Genomic DNA, 19544 nt, shown 5'->3' with positions numbered 1-19544 from the left:
TAGCATCAGCAAAAACAGTCGGCTATATCATATTGATTCCTGATCCTGATCTTCGGCAGCGGATATATGCCGTTTTATGGAAACCATCATTTAAGGCATCATAAACTTATTAAAAAGTCAATATTGATTGAGTCAATTTCAAACTAGGATAATGTGGGCAATTAACTATCTTGGGTATCTAATTTTGAGAGACCAATCAAACGGAATGTACTCTATCTAGTAAAAGCAATAAAACTTTAATCTGTTGTGCTAGCTTCACGTGATAAAGTTCTCGTATGCATTCGAACACACTATATGACAGATCATATCGAATCATCCTAATATCAAATGCAGAGTTCAAAGTCTTAATCTGTCTGAAGCGATAAGGCTTATGAAATATTACGTTATATGGCGGCCTGTTCGTCGGATAAAATGTTCTAGTAAGAGAGATAGCAATTGAATTCATTGAAACCCTTAGTAACATGCAGTAATTGCTGTTAAGTATTTATTATTTATAAAAATAGACACTGCCTGGCGAAATATGATCAATTCGAACTACCTACTAAAACTTTGCGCATTCTTTGGTTGCATTGCATTGGTTGCGTACTCGTATCTTGTTTTCATTCGTTTGTAGCGTTCAAATAATATCTGGGTATAAAAAGCAAAATTATATTTTGAGAAAAATTATTTATTCAATTCTTTACAAACATAGTGAACAGTAATTTCATGTGAAGTTACTCCCTTCTGTAAAATACCGAATTATACACCGATCTAGCGTGCGCAAAGTGTCATTTTACCAAGTCACTTTCGTTTCGAGCTACGAGTCACTTCCGACATTTTTTAGAACAAGTATTGTATGCAACACGTTTGGTAAACTCCTTAATAATAATAATAACAATAATAATTTTATTCACTTATTGATACACATGAAAAGGACACGGTTCGGATGAACAAAATAAGATATTTTGTGCCTCAGTTTTTAAACTTATCCTAAAAAGAAGGTAGCAGCGCTAGTACGATCTGTGCAAATAGAGGGACTTACACTTTGGAAATAGTTTATAGTAGACATTACCTAAATATTTAATGATAATAATACTTCACGCGGGTGTGTGGAAAAGGTATTGTTTAGCAATTTAAGAGAATGATCCAATGCATTATATATTTTAGCTATCTCATATGTAAAAGATCTTTCAAAAATTCCAGTGGTGTGACGTGGAGGGGTGAGCAGGCCTCTAAATCTTAAATTTAAATTGTAAACGTCCTTGCGAAAGCTGTTTTTTTTTTTAAAGAGCGTAGAGACTTCAATCTTCTAATTTTGTGATAAAGATTACATTTATGGAGTTATCGTCGATTTTTCATATTAAGCCATCGGACTTCCTTCAGTTTATGACTAACAGACCTGCCGCGTTTAATTCCAAACATGAATCTTAGACAGTATTTCTGGATTTCTTGAATCCGTTCTGAGGCAGCCGCTGTCAGACATGGGCCATAGACGAGATCACAGTGGTTAAAAGAAGACAAAACTATCGAATCACACAGGACCTTTTTTAATTATTGATTTAAAATATTTTTAGAACCATATAAGCATTTTAAGTGAGCAATGGATTTTTTAATACATTGTGTTACTGTCGAGCATAAGATCAAGGTTTTTTGCCTCCGTTTTCAGAGGAATGCACACATTCGATATTTTTACTTCAATTAGTTACGATAATCAATCAAGATCCACGGCCCTACCAAAGAACATTGCTATAGATTTTTTTGGATTTAGATGGAGTGAATGTTATTATTATATTTATATTCATTTTTTTGCACTTCGTATTTATGTTTATCTATTAGCAGTAAACCAAAAGCGCTGCGTAAAAAAAAAGAACTGGGAATAGCATATTATGCAACAATTGCGTTAAACGGCATTTGACTCACGAGTTTATTTAGCACGGGCAGAGCGCAGCGGAGCGAGTGTTTAATAACGTCTTGCATACTATACTTTTTCTACGACCGTTAGTTTTTAGGCACAGTTTCGCAAAAAAACACGAATGCATTCACTGGCATGACCGTCAGAATTAACAAATAGCAAAATTCTAGTCGGAAATATCTCCGAAAACATCCGATTGCTCCCAAACCCGTGCGGTAAAATCCCGGAAATGTCCGAAGTGGCTTGGTTCCGTGGGAAACGAAGCTGACGCGTAAGGCCTCATTTTTTTATTTCTCTATATATTTAGACTAATATAATAACAAATTCTCTAAACAGCGCTAAATAGCTATTTATCACAGTGTTGGAGAGATTTAATTATTTAGAATAACAATCAAAAATTTAAGCAACCTAAAACGCTTCAAAACTAACTTTTTTCAAAGACTACTGGATGAGCAGATTAAGAAAATTTCTAGGTAGCTGTGTGCGCTACATGTAATGAAATATCGCTTTAATTATTTTTACTTTGTGTTTGATTTTCGCGGGAAGACCAATCATTTTTTTTGTTTAACTTACAACTTATAGAATGGAAATGCACAAATGCTTTTTTTTCCTCTCTTTTATCGGGTTACATAGAACAGTATACTAATCTTTAGAAGACTGAATCTCGCCTTTTTGCCAAAATGTTATCTTGTTGTTGTTATATTGTATATAATTCAAACAAAGACCTTTATTATTATTATTATTATTATTATTATTATCAGCAAAAGTGAAGTATTATAAGTAACGTAAAGTGAATATAATAATGGCCCCAGTACGGAACCTTGATGCTCCCCACATTCACTCAACAGCATATTGTTTTCTACCTGTCAAATATAACTGTTAAGGCCCTTTATCAGGGCCTTTATCAACTGCCCTCGAAACATAGTCAAGAAGGTCGATGGTTGTACAGAGTGTATCATCTATTTCAATATATTTCGCTAAAAATACTAGCATTCTTTTTTTACTTATTTTTGCTATAAGACGCTTATTACGGTAAGTGACCTGCCATTATTCATATATTCTCCCTTCCCAGGCTTAGAAATTGGATATATATTTTACTTACTTTTAATTCTCCTCGAAAATTATCAGACTTCAAGACATTATTAACTAATACCGTTATAATTATTACAATGTCTTTTTTCAGGTCCGTGAGTGTTACCCTGTTATGGCCTAGAGCTGAATTTTGTTTCAGTCCAGAAATGATATGGCTAATCTCCTGCTCTAGTCAGATATAGGAAAATTCTATTCTCAGAAGTTCAGAAGTGTTACTTTAACTGAACTTGCTAAAAGCACATTTGTTCCAGTTAACATGATTGCAGCTTTTGTGTAACAATTAACAAATTTCATTAATTTTCCATAACAGTTTATTATGCAATACTTATGCAGAGATGATATAGGAAAGAGCGAGTTGCTCATTTTTTAAAACAGATTGACACAGACAAATGTGAACAAAATATGTTTTCTGCTGCCGTCTGTAAAAAACCAATTACGCACCGATCTAGCGTGCGGGAAGCGTCACTTTAGCACGTCAGTTTCATTTCCCACGAATCTGAGCCACTTCGGACATTTCCGGGATTTTACCGCACGGGTTTGGGAGCAATCGGATGTTTTCGGAGGTATTACCGCACGCTTTGAATTTTGACGTTTGTCAATGCTGACAGTCATGTCAGTGAATGTATTAGTGATGTTTTGCGAAAATGTAGTCAGAAACTAACGGTCGGAGAAAAAGTATAGTATTCAACACGTTCGGTAAACTTTTTAACTCACTCGTTTATTAAACACTCGCTCCGCTCGTGTCAAATAAACTCGCGAGTCATATGCCGTTTACCGTACTTGTTGCATAATATACTATTAGAAACAATAAATATGCTCCATTTATATCGTGTGTGAAAATTTACTATGGCCATTAATTTTCGACTCTTTTCTCCTCTTGAAAAAATGTAAAAGTTTTTTGCAAATAATAAATATAAAAAAAAACTAATAATGAAAATAATAAAATATTCTTTTATAATTTAAACCTTTAATATCGAAGAGTAACATTTAATTGTACATTAACGAAAAACAGTAATACCATCTCTCAGATGTTTTTGTTCGTTCGAAAGACATCATATAGCATGCTATAGCATGGTTTAAACCGAACTCTCGTAAATAACAATTTGTACAATGGGAGGTTCAATATCTTGCGTAGCCTTCACAGTCATGTCCTTTATCACCGCTTGTAAAGCGTCCTCCCATTCTTTCTCCTTTTCTTTTTTGCTCCTTCTACTCCCCACTCTCCGAGGCATTGACACCTGATGGGAAGAAATATTATCAAGGAATTGCGTTTTTTGTTGATGTAGCAATCAAAATAAGTTTTTCCAATTAATGAATAAGAAAACCAAATACGAATTTTAGAACGAAACAAAATAATTGTGCAGCATTATAATATATATTGTGCTATGATGCTCTCTAATACTGCTTTATTTGCTAAGAGTCTAGTTATTTCGACTTGAATACATCAGACAACAAGACAACTTTTTCATATTAAAGTTTCTTGATTGTTAAGTTGGTTATTTAGTATCTTTCATTTTTGTCAAATGCTACCAATTATTCTTTCAATTCGCAACTTAGCTTAAACTAAATATTATTCTAAAAGCTATTACAGAAATGTCGGTCTATTCGTGTGTTAAAAATAACTTACTAAATTATAAAAATAATGAATTAGGATCGCTCCGCAATAAAAATAAATCGTTTTGTATAGGTGAATGCTAGTTACAGGGGAATTTGTTTATTTAATTTGGCACAATCACAACGATAATCTGGAGATTTAAACTTCACGTTCAACTGTTATTTTCGAAAAGCATATGTTTTTATGAAACCCTAGGCTGTTGATTCATTATAATTAAATACATTGTTGTTATATTATGCTCTAAAGATAGCCCAAGGGTTAGAAAGAAAAGGAGAGCAAAATGATATATTTGTACTTGAGATACAAGTGCATAATTTATTTTTTATGCTATTGTTTGATATCGGTTTTTCCTTCGTAACTCCAAATCTAAAAAAATATTTTTTATCACTATGTCTTATGACTTTTGTTTAATTTTTTACGTTCAACTTATCTCGTTTCTTCCACGTCAATATAATCTATTATTGTGTATAGAACAGAACATACTGCATACCTTTTACGATTATATTTAAAAGAAAAACACGTATGCAGTTCAGAAGTGAAAACCTCAGTGATTTATACGCAGGCTTTCTATTTCAAACTTAACGTTTCCATAAATATTTTTGTAATACTTAAAGTTCTGTTGATATTTTTCACATATTTGACACTTACTACGGTGAGTACTTTCATAAGGTCGTGTTGAAATGCTAAAACGTCTAATCCAGGTGCGTTGTCGGCCAACTTTCGTAAATTCTCAGCCAACGGCCCACGTAAGGCTTGGAGTTGTCGCCAAGACTGCGCGTACTGACGTCGAACTAGTTCTATAATAGTCGATGTTAAAGCCAATCCCACCAAAATGTAGAGTGTGCAAAGGAGCATATACTTCGGCTTTTCTGAAACAAACGCAATAAATTATTAATACAATTTTTGAAAGCAAAAAGTTGAAATCTGGTTATTATTGCTTCCAAACCTAACCAAAACTAAAAGTTTCATCAAATAAAATTTTCGGATAATCAGACGAAATACTCTCCACTCATTCCAGTGCTTCATTGGGAAACTATTTTTTTAGAGGATATAAAAATTGGGCCAAATCGGTCTAGTACGACTGCGTGCGAAAAGTCGAACTTACTAAAACAGCACTGTTTCTTTAAATATATTTACCTGATATTCCAATTTGATAAGAATACATATCAAAGGCCAACTGAACGATCTTTGGGGAAAGTAATAAAAATAAACTAGATTATACTTTAAGCGACGATGTGAAACAGGCATTTTGCATAATCTAATATTTGTTCAGTTAGACCCAATTTCATGATACGAGCAGCCCATCTCCCCAAAAAACCGTTCTAAGTGTTTGTAAGTTATAAATCAGGAAAATTGTTACAGATTTAGGGCGATAACCATGTTTTGCAAGACATTGTTTCGCACATTTATTAATATTGTTCGCTCGAATACTTCGAAAAATTTTAAATTGTATAGTGTATTCCATCTCGAAATAGTTTTTTCTTTTTCTATTAAGCATCGAAAACATCACAGATACATTTTCTGAGTGACGTGATGATTGCACAACATATACAGTCAGGGTAACTGACAATCGTCAAAGTACCTATCAGTATTTTTAATATTTTTCGAAAATTTCACGCCCGAACTGTTTGAATATAGTAACGTCACTTTTATTATAGCTGTCAAGCCAGAGAAATTTCCACTTATTAATCTTGCAGGTAGGTCAGGTAGATTTCCGAGAAAATCCATGCGTTGCCATGGCAATCTGTCAAAAAATAAATTTTAATTGGTTAAAAATTACTCGTGTGAAATTTTCGTACCGAACCTCCCTCGTGCCTAAATTAATCTCCCAAAATTTTTCTTCGTACACGATTTTTTCTAGAAAATTACCGTCTACGCTTGGGTTAGGGGGGATAATTTTCAAAAAGTCGTTTAATCAAAAACGCTGACGCTTCAAAATGATACTTTGCGTTCGTCTATATCAACACATAATTCGGTATGTTACACTAGGGAGTCGAAAAAATTAAGTTACATCGTTACAACAAAACCAACGCACCCTCACAGCCCATTGCCGCTTTGTATTTGCACCGCTGACATTAAAAAAGAATGTTTCAACTTTGTTGTTAACGTCTTTTTTTTATGAAAATTGGGGAATTTGAAATGCGAAAGACAAAATTGTTAAATCTTACACACAGTTTTGGTTATGATGTATCGTATAATACGACTTAATTAAACCATGATTGAAAAGAAATTCATTTAAACAAGCCTGTATTACGGTAACAAAAAGTGTAACGTCTATTAGAAATTCCGGAGACGGCTGATAACACAGGACGCCTTAAGGCCCCAGAAATTACGAGCCAAAGGAAGTGATAAAATTGATTTTATTTTCTCAAGACGTTCATGTATTCTCCTAATTTGGCGGAGTCCCCCTCAATGGTGACAGATATTGGTAACATTGTCCATAAATCTATGTGTCGGTAAAACCGTTCGCTTTATTGACAGATAAGGGATGAGAAAAATAATAATATATCGAGATTGGAAGAAGCGTGTATGAAGATTTCGTTGCTTTCGGCGACGTTGAAAAACGAGACGATCGAGGTTTGTTTTAGCTTTTCCGATTCGTTGAAACTACTTTTTATTGTGTGTGTGTCCACAATAAACATTCCAGAAAATTCCTGAAAATTGCTAAAACTTTGAAACAATCATTTATTTGTTTTGTTATTTGCAGAATCAAATGGTACTTTTTGTTTAACAGTCTCTCAGTTATACCAGGCAATAATTTCAGGGCAACGTTTCGTCTCGGCGAAATCGTCATCAATTTTGTTGTTTCTTCTGCTACATAACTAAAAAAGAGTAAAGTATGATTGAAAAGATTTACTCCATAGTTCGATCACTTTGGATGTTATTCGGAAAGATTTTTAGAATTTTTAGAAGAATTAGAGGAATTTAAAACCACAAATGACTATGATCAAATTGCGTCTTTACCGTTTTCATAATATTAATTTATTGACTAAAATTTATAACCCCCTCTCTTGCTATAAACAACCATATTTTGTAATGGACAATGTCATTTAATAATGATGAGAGCGTTATTTTCATATACAAAATTGCAAGTTGATGGTTTATGCTCGATCTATTTATAACTCGAATTTTTCTTCTATTGTTTCTGTTATCGTGTAAAGCATTTTCATTAGTAGATCTTTGTTAATGTAACGTCCAAAATTTTTGAAAAAAAAAAGCCAAACAAATGCGGCTGTTGAATAGTCCTGAAAATAACTTTGGGACAACGGAATTGGGCTGCGCTGTTCAATCTGAGTAAAACGTGTGGGCAAGTTTATCTTTTAAGCGTTCTATTAAGGAACGATAAAATAAGAAAAAGTTTCCAAAAATATTTAAGAGGGAAAATTGTTCCTCAAAAACGACTTTAACTTTTTGCGGTATCGGCGATAAAATGATTTGCAACGTAGTTTTTCAAGATGAAATTTATAGATATATCCTTGTTTTCTTGTTTTAAAACTGATATCACTAACATAAGAAATGCGTGTCATTCGTTTGTAGGCATTTTATACTAACTTCCGTATAAATATGTAATATAAGTTTCAACTATAAAAAATCACATGAAAGCGGACGTAATAAGTAGAGTTCTTCAGACAATATACTGTTTATTCCACATAATCCGGTATTTACGTTTGGTAAATTGTTATGAAGGTCCAACCACAGACCTACCTCGCTTGGGCTTCTCTTTGGAACCTTCAATAAAAGATTCGAAATTCCACAATGACGTTCCAGAACCGTACTTCGATACTTAGTGCATAGAAATGCTGCAAGCTGACGGATTTAATAAATTGGATTGGATACATTGTAATAAAATGTATATGTTACGTTCAATAAAAAGGATATACTGAATCCTGAAAAACAATGAAATAACACTAAAGTTGGAAATTACTAATTACCGTTTTTAGTATAGGAGATCAACCTATCTAATGGGCAAATTCAACTTGAAATCGAGCTACCTCAAGTAGGGACTGTTTTAGGAGGATTTGTAAAAAGCACGTAATATGAATTAATATAACAGTTTAATCAAATAAAATTTCCCTATTCTTAAAATACAACAGTCCCCAGGGTACAGTCCTTGTCGACTAATATCTTAAATACAGCGCTGGCCTGGAGTATAAAAGAATCGTCCCTTCCCCTTTACAACAGGCTGGTCTTAAACTCATTCCGAAGCCAAAGCCATAAAATGTTGTAAAACGGTATATCGTTCGGAGAACTCTAATATTAAGTAAGTAAACATTAAGTAAGTAAGCACGAACAATATATTTCACCCGTAGTTTAAAATTGCGTAATTATTATATCCTTTCATGTAGAAAATTATGAGACCTCTGATTTATTGACATATTGTATTATTTTTTCAGAATTCAAACACAGGTTAGATTATCGATAAATTTATAAAAATACTGCAGTTAAATTACTTATATGAACTTACTTGGCACCAGATCACCGAACCCTATAGTCGTCATTGTAATGAAACAAAAGTAAAAACCGTCAAAGAATGTCCATTCTTCTTCCCAAAGGACAAAAATGCCCGCCCCTGCTGCTAGGTAGACGAAGAGGAAACAGACGGCAGACAATGCGTATGAAGATGTTCGTCGGGCTACCATGGCGTTTCTGAAAAACAAATATCGTCATCAATAGTTTTCTGTAACGCTGTTATTAGTTATGGCAGATCATCTAGTATTTATTCAAAAAGTCTATCTTATGGGTGCAGTCTATAGAAGATTTTTAATTTATAATAGATTGACAAGTAACGATCAGTCGTTTATAATATTAATAATTTTAAATTTTTATCATTTATTATATTTCATTACATTGTCGCGATGTTAAGCCGCATCAAAAATTGCCAAGAGATATTTGATGTTTATAAAAATCAGTACCGAATTTGACAAATGTCGGTGCCATAATCCATATGTCTTAAAAAAACCATCTCCCACGTGTAAGTTAAAAAAATCATTTGAGCATTAGGAAATAATTTTTGCTTCATTTGAATTTTGATATCTTTTAATATCACAGAAAAGTGTAAACAATAATCGAAAATTATTTTAAGTTTAGTTTAAGAGATTAAACCTACATTTGTATAATTCATTTCGTTGATAAATTCTGCTTTTATAAATTCACACCATGTATAAGCCAAAAAGGAAGCAGAACAGGTGACATCAAAAATATTTGTTTCGCATGTATTATATTCAGGTAGTCATTTCAATTAACTTTGCAAGTAACTTTAGTAAGTAACTTTGCAACTAAACTAACTATATTTTTATTCAAACAAATCAATAAGAGTCTGTTTCCATTTGTATTCCGACGAGGAATAAATTCGGGGTTATGCAAAACATTTTTTGTCATATGGAGAAGGGCGAATGGTCCAGCATAAAGCAAAAAGAGCCCCGAAATTTAAGAAGCGGCTTATTGTTATATATTTTGTAAACATTCGACAGTCAAAACAAATGAAATGGCAGTGCAGATGCTAGTGCTTTTCAGTAACCGCGATGGGTCGGGCTATCTTATTGCTTACCGCAAACTTTTTGGCAAAGGTGGAATGTGCTTGACAAATGTGGAAACGGCGGATGCAAAAAGTCGACCCCAATCCGCGATCACCGTCATGGTCAAAGGAATACCGACTAATGCAAAAACCACGCAAAAGGCTCTCCCTTCAGTAGTCATTGGGACGATATTTCCATAACCTAGAACTCCAGTAGTTAATTACGACTAAGGTACCATTTTAAGGGACACGGAGGGAATACCAAGTGCGAGCAAGCCGAGTCCAATTTGTAAAAATGTATTCACGACAAACACAAAAAGTGAGAGTTACTGCTGCCACTCGAGGTTCATAGTTCACAAGTTTTTGGATTGAAATTCATAGCAATTCTCACTTATTTACTATTATAAATAACACGAGGCTCAATAAATCTCAAAATTTATAATAATATATCTACATAAGGCGCATAGGATGTCCCGTTAAAAATTATTAAGGCAATGTCAGTGTACGATTTCACTTCGGTTAAATGTGCGCCCATAAAAGAAACTTATCCCATAAACCGCGCTTACGATCTTGCTGCACACTCCTGTCTGGAGCCTCTGCCGTTAACCTGTATTATTTCTATTATTATTATAGGGATTCGTTAGAATATCCAATTATGGACTTGGAACTATTTTGCATGGAATTTATGGTTACCGAAAAAATTGACCTTACATCCATTTCACTCATATAATAGTTATGATAACAATACAATAAGCACGGTGAAAATAATCTCGGCATTAGGGTTTAGTCACAAGTTTGTTTTGGCACAAGCGGAATGAGTGTTTAAAAAAAGAGTGTCTGAAGAAATTTGTAAATGTATTGCATAATATAACTTAAAAAATTTACCTTATATTCAATTTACTCATATAATGCTTATTATGACAATACAATAAGCAAGGTTAAGTTACAATATCAAATTTAATCTAGCCATTAGGCCTTAGTTACGAGTTTTTTGCTTTGTTTTGGAGCGAGTTTTTGATAAAGGGGTGTCTGAAGAAATTTATGAACGTGTTGCACACTATATTTTTCTGCGATCATTAGTGTTTTGTAACATTTTTACAAAACAGCACAAATATACATTCCCCGTTTGAGTGTTTTAAATTTACAGAAAACATCGTAACACGTAGCTAACGTTGCAGAAATGCTCGAAGCGGCTCGCGACAATATTTGATGAAGCTGCCGTTTTAAAGTGACACTTTACGCATAATTGGGTATTTTACAACATGGTGTAGAAAAAAAAAACATTTTCGTTAATATCCATCGCCAACTTCAACTGAATACAACAATTTTAATCATGAAATGTGTATTATTTATGTCTTTTTACACCCACTCAGTTAACCCAGATAAAAAATGAATTATTCGTATTTCAATTTGTAATTTATTGATTCAAACTAGAAACTAGATAAAACTAGAACTAAACTGATGGAAACCCAAAATGAGTAAACCAAAATTAAAAACAATGCACAAGTATTTAAATTGTGTCAATTTTATTATAATTTTTTTTTTAATTTTTAACCACAATTTGTGAGCCAAATTGGACACTTTTAAATAAAAACTTAACTTTCTATATTGGAAAAAAGAAAACTAATCACGGTGTCTGGAGCTCAGTTTTTATAAAACTTAATGTTAAAAACCGCAGTTGATTATCTAGTACTGAATCATTCAAAAATATACGGGGAGTCTCGATTTTTCGGTTGATAACTAATAAAATATTAGTATTAAAAATAATACATTTTAATGTTTTCAAATAAACACAAAACTGTCGTAACAGAAAGTTTTTTTTTATGGACATGTTTTTTTTTTATAAAAATGGAGTTCCAGACAATAGTTTTCTACCTCCAAAGTTTTAGCTTAGTGTTCGTAAAAAACTTGGAGTTTGGGTTGCGTCTTGCTTTCAGAAGATGTTTTTCGTTTTAGGATTAATAAATAGATTTATAATAAATAATGACAATTGTTGAAATTGTAAAAAAAATGTAGTTTAACAATTTGTGCAATTTTTTTTTAGTTTGCTTGTATGGTCTTTTTGGGTGTCCAACCGATTGTTAATAAATCTCTGTAGCTATACTGTACCTATCGTGGTCAACACTGTTGAACAGAAGAAAACTGCCTTTAGTGTGGTCCACTTGACCATTTCTGGTTGTAGTTTGAGGGGAATTCCCGCACTAAAAGATTCCTAAAAGTAAATTGGTTGAAGATTTAAATTTCATAAATGTTGATAATTTTTTATATTTAATGGGACTTGCTATGAACCTGCAAACGTAAACCCATCTCTAAAACATTTGCTGTCAATCTGGCTTGTAAAAATAATGAAATAAAATAATTCAAAAGTATTTTTAACTTTGACTTCGAAATAAATTCACAAAATTGATTGCATTTAGATAGAAAGAATGCATAAATGAAAGTTAAAAAGATCAACTTTCGTATATAAGCTACCTACCTGAAGAACCGCTTCATATTGATCTAGTTCGTGTGAAATTAAGTAACCCAAATTCGTGATATCTGTGTTATTAACAATAGTTGCTATGAGATGTAGCCTTTTGTTCGTTAATGTCACATTGTAATAACGCATTCGAGATACTTCTGCGGGATATTCAAAGCGGCGAAAAACCTACAACATGAAGACTTTAATTGGGATACTTTTTAACAATAAACTAACCAAAATGGTTTATTTGTAATACCATTTTTATACCTACATAATTTAAATTTACAATTTAACTTTGTTTAAATTACAACCTAATTTAAACCTAAAATGGCTTGATATGCAATTTTGTTTGTGGTCATTGGCTGGATTCTCGATTTGAATAGAATCGTCAGTAACTTTTAAGATTTATATTGACCCGCAACAGATTGTACCAGGTCAAATATTTTTTTTAGTTTAGTTTTGTTTTAGTTTTTTTGTTACTTTTTATTTGATTTTGAAAATTTTATATAGACGACTGCCATCAAAACAACAATGTTAGTTGCGGTTATATAAACAAAGAGTTTTTATTTAGAAATTTTGCTAACACCAAACGGCTCTACAAAAATATTTATGAAGGTGAAAATTTATTTAACCCATGTAGTTGAAAAATTACTATATTGAAACATGCTAATTTCAAATAGTTATCTTGAACTTTTAACCGAGATATCAATTTTGCAAAGCAAACTTTTTTGTTGTCTTCTTTTATCATTACAGTAGTATAGTTGTAAAGTTTATTGGTTATAATTCGTGTCTATTTGTTGGTTATCATAGAAATCAAGTTTGTCCTATACAGACAACCCTGAATCATTTGAATTCATTGTGGAAAAGTTCCATGGAAACTAGCTTAAAGTCAGTCAAGAATAAGTTTGTGAAAATAATTTTAGCGCACAGTTAGTTCTATGCTAATAAAATCACACAATATAACACTCGATGTTAATTTTAAAATCTTTCTGTAAACTTCGCATTAACTCGAATCCCAAACAAATGAACATCAAAAGAACAAAACAACACAGTGGGATTTTATGAACAACTTATATTTAGATTGTACGATAACAGAGAAGTGGAATGGAGCGCCATCGTTCTAACCTTGGACGAATAATTCGACCCCTCTGGTTTTAAATGAAAATGATTATTGGGCAAGAATACCAGCCGTTGTTGATTTATACTGAGCCTTTCAAAATTAAATTGCCATACCGCAGCATTCGGCTTTTTAGAAAATTTGCTTTTAGAATAAAGTTAAAGACAGAGGCGTAGCTATTACTTAACCGTGGAAAATCGGATTATATTTAGTACTGGACAAGAATATTTTTCAGGTTCAAGTTTTCAAGCCTGCAATATTAGTAACCTCTTAATTATTTTAGTGGGTTTATATAACAGGTTTGAAATTTTGTCACTTTTTTATTTCTTATATTTACCGCAAAAATATTATTTTTAGTGATTGGAAGTAATATTTCGCGATAAATAAGTACTTTATTTTTTGATGTAGCGGTAGAAAGTGAGCTTTTGGGTTTAGTTTTTTTTTTTAATTTTTCCTTGTCACTTTAGTTGAAATATTAAGCCCTCTTGAACTTTTTCATTGTATATGAAATTATAAAGTGCATAATAAAATACAGTATAGAGTGTGCAATCATATCGAATACCCACAATTATGCCGAAAAAAATTTTTTTTTGCAGTTCAGACTACAAATAAAAACTATACATTAAAGCTCTTTAACTATAACTTCTTTCGGGTTCTAATTTAATTATATTTAATTAATTTTCTGTTATAAAGTGTCATTACAGCCAGATTTAATAATAATAACAATTAAATATATTTTAAAAAATACAATTCTGGACATATTTTTTTACAATAAGGTTTAGAATTATAAATTAATTTTCAAAACAAAAGTAAGTTCGTTATTCGGTACATCTGAAAAATTATTTCTGGTAATATAATAATTTTATTCCTATTTTGAAAGTTTTAAAATTGCAAAAAATCGTAGTGATTTAATTTTTTCTCATTTTTTAAATTTTGCTCATATCGCCTTTTATTATTATATTGCCGAATTCCCTCTTTCTTTGTATGGATTATACAAGCCCTACAAATATTTTAGTAATACCAAACAACTCGATGGAACTTTTACCAAATATTTTAAAGCTACTACTACTACTTACGAGAAATACGTAATAAAAACATATCATGAATCACGAGAACAAATTTGGAATCATTCTAATACCAATAAATAATTTTATGTCTGTGCCTACGCAAAACCAAATGCACATGAAATATGCCCGGGTATACATTTTCTTACTAAAAGCATTTAAAAAACACATCTCGACATTCCTTGAGTACATAAATGCTACCTTAAGATGAGAGTCAAGAAACTGGGAAAAATTTTAATTAAATTTGAAAAATCTTGTTAATAAAATATTATAATATGCTATCTTGCTACACGATTTATGAACATTGCGAGTAAACTGCACAAAAGAAATCTTTGACAATTGACGAGTCAACCAACATTGCCTCCTTCGCAGAGAAAATAAGCTTCCGCCCAAGGTTTCATCAAAGGAAGTTGACGCATTCAGACAAAAATTATTGCTTTGCTAAGTTGCTGGAAACTCTATTATCATTCTCCGAATTTCGTATTCTTTTCCATCGGACTGCCAGTGGAGTGCCTAAAACCCACATAACAAATTCGTTTAGATTTTTTATTAGATGCGAAGTTGTTTTATTAGTAACTTTCTATTTTGATTGAAAAAATTACTTTGGTATGAAATTTAATCTTTGGCTTAAATGGCGTGAAAGTCTTTTCTGATCGTAGACGCAAGCTCGTTGTTTTCGACAACATTAGTATAATCAGTATAAGGAAAATTTCAATAAATAGAGATAAAATTTATTTATTTATTTATTTATTTATCAACGGGCCAATCGCCCAATATAAAATAGGATTCACACAAACAAAATAGTAAACAACAAAATAAAACAAAATAAAATAAAACAAAATTAAAACAGGATGAAATAGATAGATCTTACCTTACCCTAATATGACAAACATTGGTTTTCCAAAATATTAAATATTGGTATAGTTAGTCGGCACGACAGTAAGAACTTTTATAAGAGTCAAAATAAATAAGAACTGAAAGTTCAGATTTTCACGAAATTATATATTATGACATGACAATTGTTTCGGCAATACCGTGTCTTTATCAAATGTGATTTGATAAATACACGGTGTTGTCGAAACAATTGTCATGTCATAATATATAATTTCGTGAAAATCTGAACTTTTAGTTCTTATTTATTTTGATAAATGGATTTTCATCAAGTAAAAGCCACCTCAGTTCAATCTTATAAGAGTAGCGAGGCACCAACACAATGGTATACAATGCTATTCCGAGGAAAAGCGGAATAGCCTTTAAGTTCTTTCTTAAATATTCTTGCACTCTGGAAGCAGTCAAGTTGGTCCGAAAAGCGATTCGCTAGTGCAGCTGGCCTAGTAAGAAAAGAACTCTGCCCATTGTTAGTACGATGGAACTCCACCTGGAAGGAGTGGTTTATTCTGGTCTGGCGGGGGGGAACGCGAAGCCCAATCTTACATAACAGCTCAGGTCCATGTGAATTTGAATGCAGTAGATTATAAAAAATGGTGAGATCCCTCTGCATGCCGCGAATCTGAAGAGTTGTAAATTGGAGAGAGGTTTTCAATTCAGAGTAATCAACGTCCTCAAGTCCTTGGCGCTCCTTAAATGCTATATACCGCAGGAACCTATGCTGCACTCTTTCTATGGCCTGTATGTGGGCGTTATAGGAAGGTGACCACACAGGAATAATAATGCAGGTGCGGACGCACGAGGGAGCAGAACAGTAATCTGAGAGACGGAACACTCCGAAGTCCACTGTACAACGCTCAATAAAGCCCAAAATCTGAAGTAATTTAGATAGAATAAATGAAACATGGTGTGTGTAAGTAAGTTAACTTAATATCGAGTAAAACTCCAAGATCCCTTATTATGGAGGCCTGCAATAACGGTGTCCCTTTTATGTTACACGTAAAATGTATGGGGTTTCTGCTCCGGTAGAAGATCATTTGTTGGCATTTATTAATTCCATTCCATTAAATGTAATACATAGATATAGCAAAAATCTTCATATACTTGAGAAACAGCTATAAAATAATTTGTATGTTGGTTATCAATATCAAATTGATTAAACCACCTAGCCTAACATAGTTATAGTTGTGTTTCGGATACACCACTGCTTTTAACCCTCCTTATCATCTCGCAAAAACTAGGATTTACGTGAGGGTGTCTGAACCTAACGCTAATACCTTCGAGCAAAAATGGATCCTGGTTATTAAAGTATCAACTCAAGTTCAGACAATTCGCGTTAGAATGACTCGAAAGATGTGACCCGGTCTCCATTTCCGAAACCATTCCGTCCCTTGGCTAACTAGGCTATCACGTTTAATGTCAAATCCGAAAATTCTACCGATATTCGAAATCCAGAAAATGTGCCTAAAGAACACGTGCATATCCACGTCCCCAAATTCTATCGGAAATTATTTAAAATTTGATACGCACTAAATGGTTTTCTGCGGCGATTGTCAAGTGCAAGTGCAAAAAATCCTTCTTAAATATTTTAAATATATTTGCTTTATCTCTATTCTATGCATAACGTGATGTATGAAACTATCTTTTTAGTATTTCCGCAGACGACCAATTCACATCTCTTTATTTTGCCTTTTCTTAGATGTAAGGAATTCTTAAGGATTATATGGGACAATAAGAATTATGCTCGTTACTGTTGTATTTAAGGATGATTATTTTTTATTTCAACAACTTATTGGATATGTAAAGTTGAGTAGTAATTTGAAAAAAAAACTATTACTTGTTGCTACTCGGAGTTAACTGTAAACTCATTCTCGATCTGATTAAAATAATTTGGCTTTCAGTTTCAGTTTCGAAAGTACCTTCTGGTAGAGAGTAGATATTTTAAACGTTTGGTGTAGTTGCATCTACTTTATTTAATTAATTTTAAATTAAATTAATTTTAATTTAATTAAATTTAATTTTTAAATTAAAAGTTCGTTATGTTTCCTTTGCCTCCCTTAAGTTTGATTATCGACTTCTGGAACACCGTGAATATCATAATTCTAGAAAAAAAAAACTTCTTGAATCCCACCTACCAGTCCTCCTACGACTGTGTACCCCGCCAAAGCCAAAAGTAGCCCCACGTGCTGGCAGAAAGCCTTCAGTCTAAGACCACGCCACCATTCGCGGACACGCGACTTTAAGTCCATCGAAGCACTAACGTAGATACGAGTTTCGATGTGCGGCTCGAACGATACTGGACGTAATGCCTCCATTATTTTTCCCGGATATTTTTAGCAAATGTCAGGAAATGGTTGCAATCTGGCCATTACGACGAAATCAAAAAATAGGCACACTCTTTGGATAGAGCGTTTGCTCCGTCTTTTTTTTAAACTGCAGAGGTGACTGCGATGAAAAGCATGCGATTTAATATATAAATGCAAAGCCCAAAGAGTTTGTATACTGACCCCATATTATTAGGAGAGTAATAAAGTATTAACAATTAATCTCTCATATGGTCTTGATAAAACTAGTTAAATTAAATTTAAATTAAAACAGATCCCAAAACGCAATATTTTCAGATTGAATAAAAACCCTACCCCACTCAAGTTATAATTAATACATAAATCGTAAATATTATTGAGGAAATTCTTGATCTGTATAATAACTACATTTATATGAATATTTTTTGTAACATCAGGATCAGCGGTCTCAATTTAATGACTGACAAAACATTATTCCAAATTGTTCGAAATTTCCTTAAAATTTTATTGATTTGCCTGCCTGTTCAGTGTTAGGTACATGCTTCCAATATTTTAAATTTATGATTTTATTGAAAAATGTCGCTCTCTGAGGTATCATTTTGAAATTTTGCAAGTATTTTAATCGATTTCCCAGAAGCGACATATCAAGTTACTCAAAAAATTTTGGTTTTTTACATTATTTTCATGTTTGTCCAGAAATTCCCTTCTTGGAGTTTGGTACCTGCTACAATAGAATATATTATTCGTATGTAATAAGATAAACATAAAAACACATTAAAAAGTAAGAAAATTCTTAAAATTGTTTTGAGTAACTTAGTAAGAGTAGGTAGTAGTACTTTGAACAAAAATTTGCACATAGTTTATAGCTAAATAAGTGCCTATATAGCGACTTTAAAATACTTTCATTGTAGAGGTTCGTCTCAAAATTATGAGGCTCATAAAAGTTTAATCTGTTAACAGGACACTTGCTATTTGAATAGCCATATGGAAATCGACCCCTACCATAGTGTCAACCAGATAAAAATAACACTATATCAAATAAAATAAGTTTGTGAACATGAACGGCAATCCCAATGGAAATGTTCAAGATTATTTTTAATTAAAATTAAAAAATATTATAATTTCATTAAATTTCACCGGTGTGTATAAATATATCCTATGTACAATAATCAACACTTTTTTTTTGGTCCCGGTTACCTGGTAGCTGCGGTCAAACAGGCAAGTTGATGTTAACAATTGCACTTTTTTGTCAACCAATCCGGACTATTCTTAAAATAAATGTAATTTATTTATCAATAATGTATAATAAGGTTGCTTCAAAAAAATTGGTCATAGATGATAGGTCATACAGTCCTTTAAATTAAAAAATTCGGAGCCAGCGAAGTCCAAGACAAAGCAAGACTATACGTACTTACTTAACGTCAGAGAAGAGGATACAATGCTAGGATATAATTAACTAACTACAGAGCAGTGTTTTGGAGTAGATAAGATGATTTTTTAATAAATTGTAATAAATTAGCCTTTGAAAAACTTGGCATTGATTAAAGTAGTAATTTTTTAACATATATTTGATATCTGGCGTCATTAACTCTATTCGT

General features: G+C 32.4%; 1 protein-coding gene across 2 annotated transcripts; it reads right to left on the bottom strand.

Annotated features, from left to right (window-relative positions):
- Positions 1-3954: 3954 nt before the first annotated feature.
- LOC132704777 (potassium channel subfamily K member 18) lies at positions 3955-17917 on the bottom strand. 2 transcript variants are annotated; one of them, XM_060675017.1, is made up of 6 exons: positions 17779-17917; positions 12590-12760; positions 12223-12314; positions 9064-9245; positions 5247-5467; positions 3955-4221 (listed from the first exon to the last, which is right to left on the bottom strand). In XM_060675017.1, exons 1-6 carry the CDS (start codon positions 17890-17892, stop codon positions 4060-4062), a joined length of 942 nt encoding a protein of 313 aa, XP_060531000.1. In that variant the 5' UTR covers positions 17893-17917; the 3' UTR covers positions 3955-4059. The 2 variants fall into 2 exon arrangements, with proteins under 2 accessions (XP_060531000.1, XP_060531001.1); XM_060675018.1 differs by lacking the exon at positions 17779-17917 and adding an exon at positions 10147-10315 and having other exon boundaries at positions 12590-12742.
- Between the last annotated feature and the right edge of the window lie 1627 nt (positions 17918-19544).

The sequence above is a fragment of the Cylas formicarius genome, unplaced genomic scaffold (genome assembly GCF_029955315.1).
Source record: "Cylas formicarius isolate icCylForm1 unplaced genomic scaffold, icCylForm1.1 PGA_scaffold_7__23_contigs__length_41026272, whole genome shotgun sequence".
Lineage (NCBI taxonomy): Eukaryota > Metazoa > Arthropoda > Insecta > Coleoptera > Brentidae > Cylas > Cylas formicarius.
Note: the sequence above shows the minus strand (reverse complement) of the source record. Positions and strands in the feature narration are given on the sequence as shown.

Bases quoted from the DNA above. Each gene is read 5' to 3' on its own strand.
- LOC132704777 (XM_060675017.1), bottom strand. From the start codon at position 17,892: ATGGACTTAAAGTCGCGTGTCCGCGAATGGTGGCGTGGTCTTAGACTG. The intron at 12,761-17,778 runs GTAGGTGGGATT...TTCATGTTGTAG, and splicing joins ACACAGTCGTAGGAGGACTG to GTTTTTCGCCGCTTTGAATA. The intron at 5,468-9,063 runs GTAAGTTCATAT...CGTTTGTTTCAG, and splicing joins GTTCGGTGATCTGGTGCCAA to AAAAGCCGAAGTATATGCTC.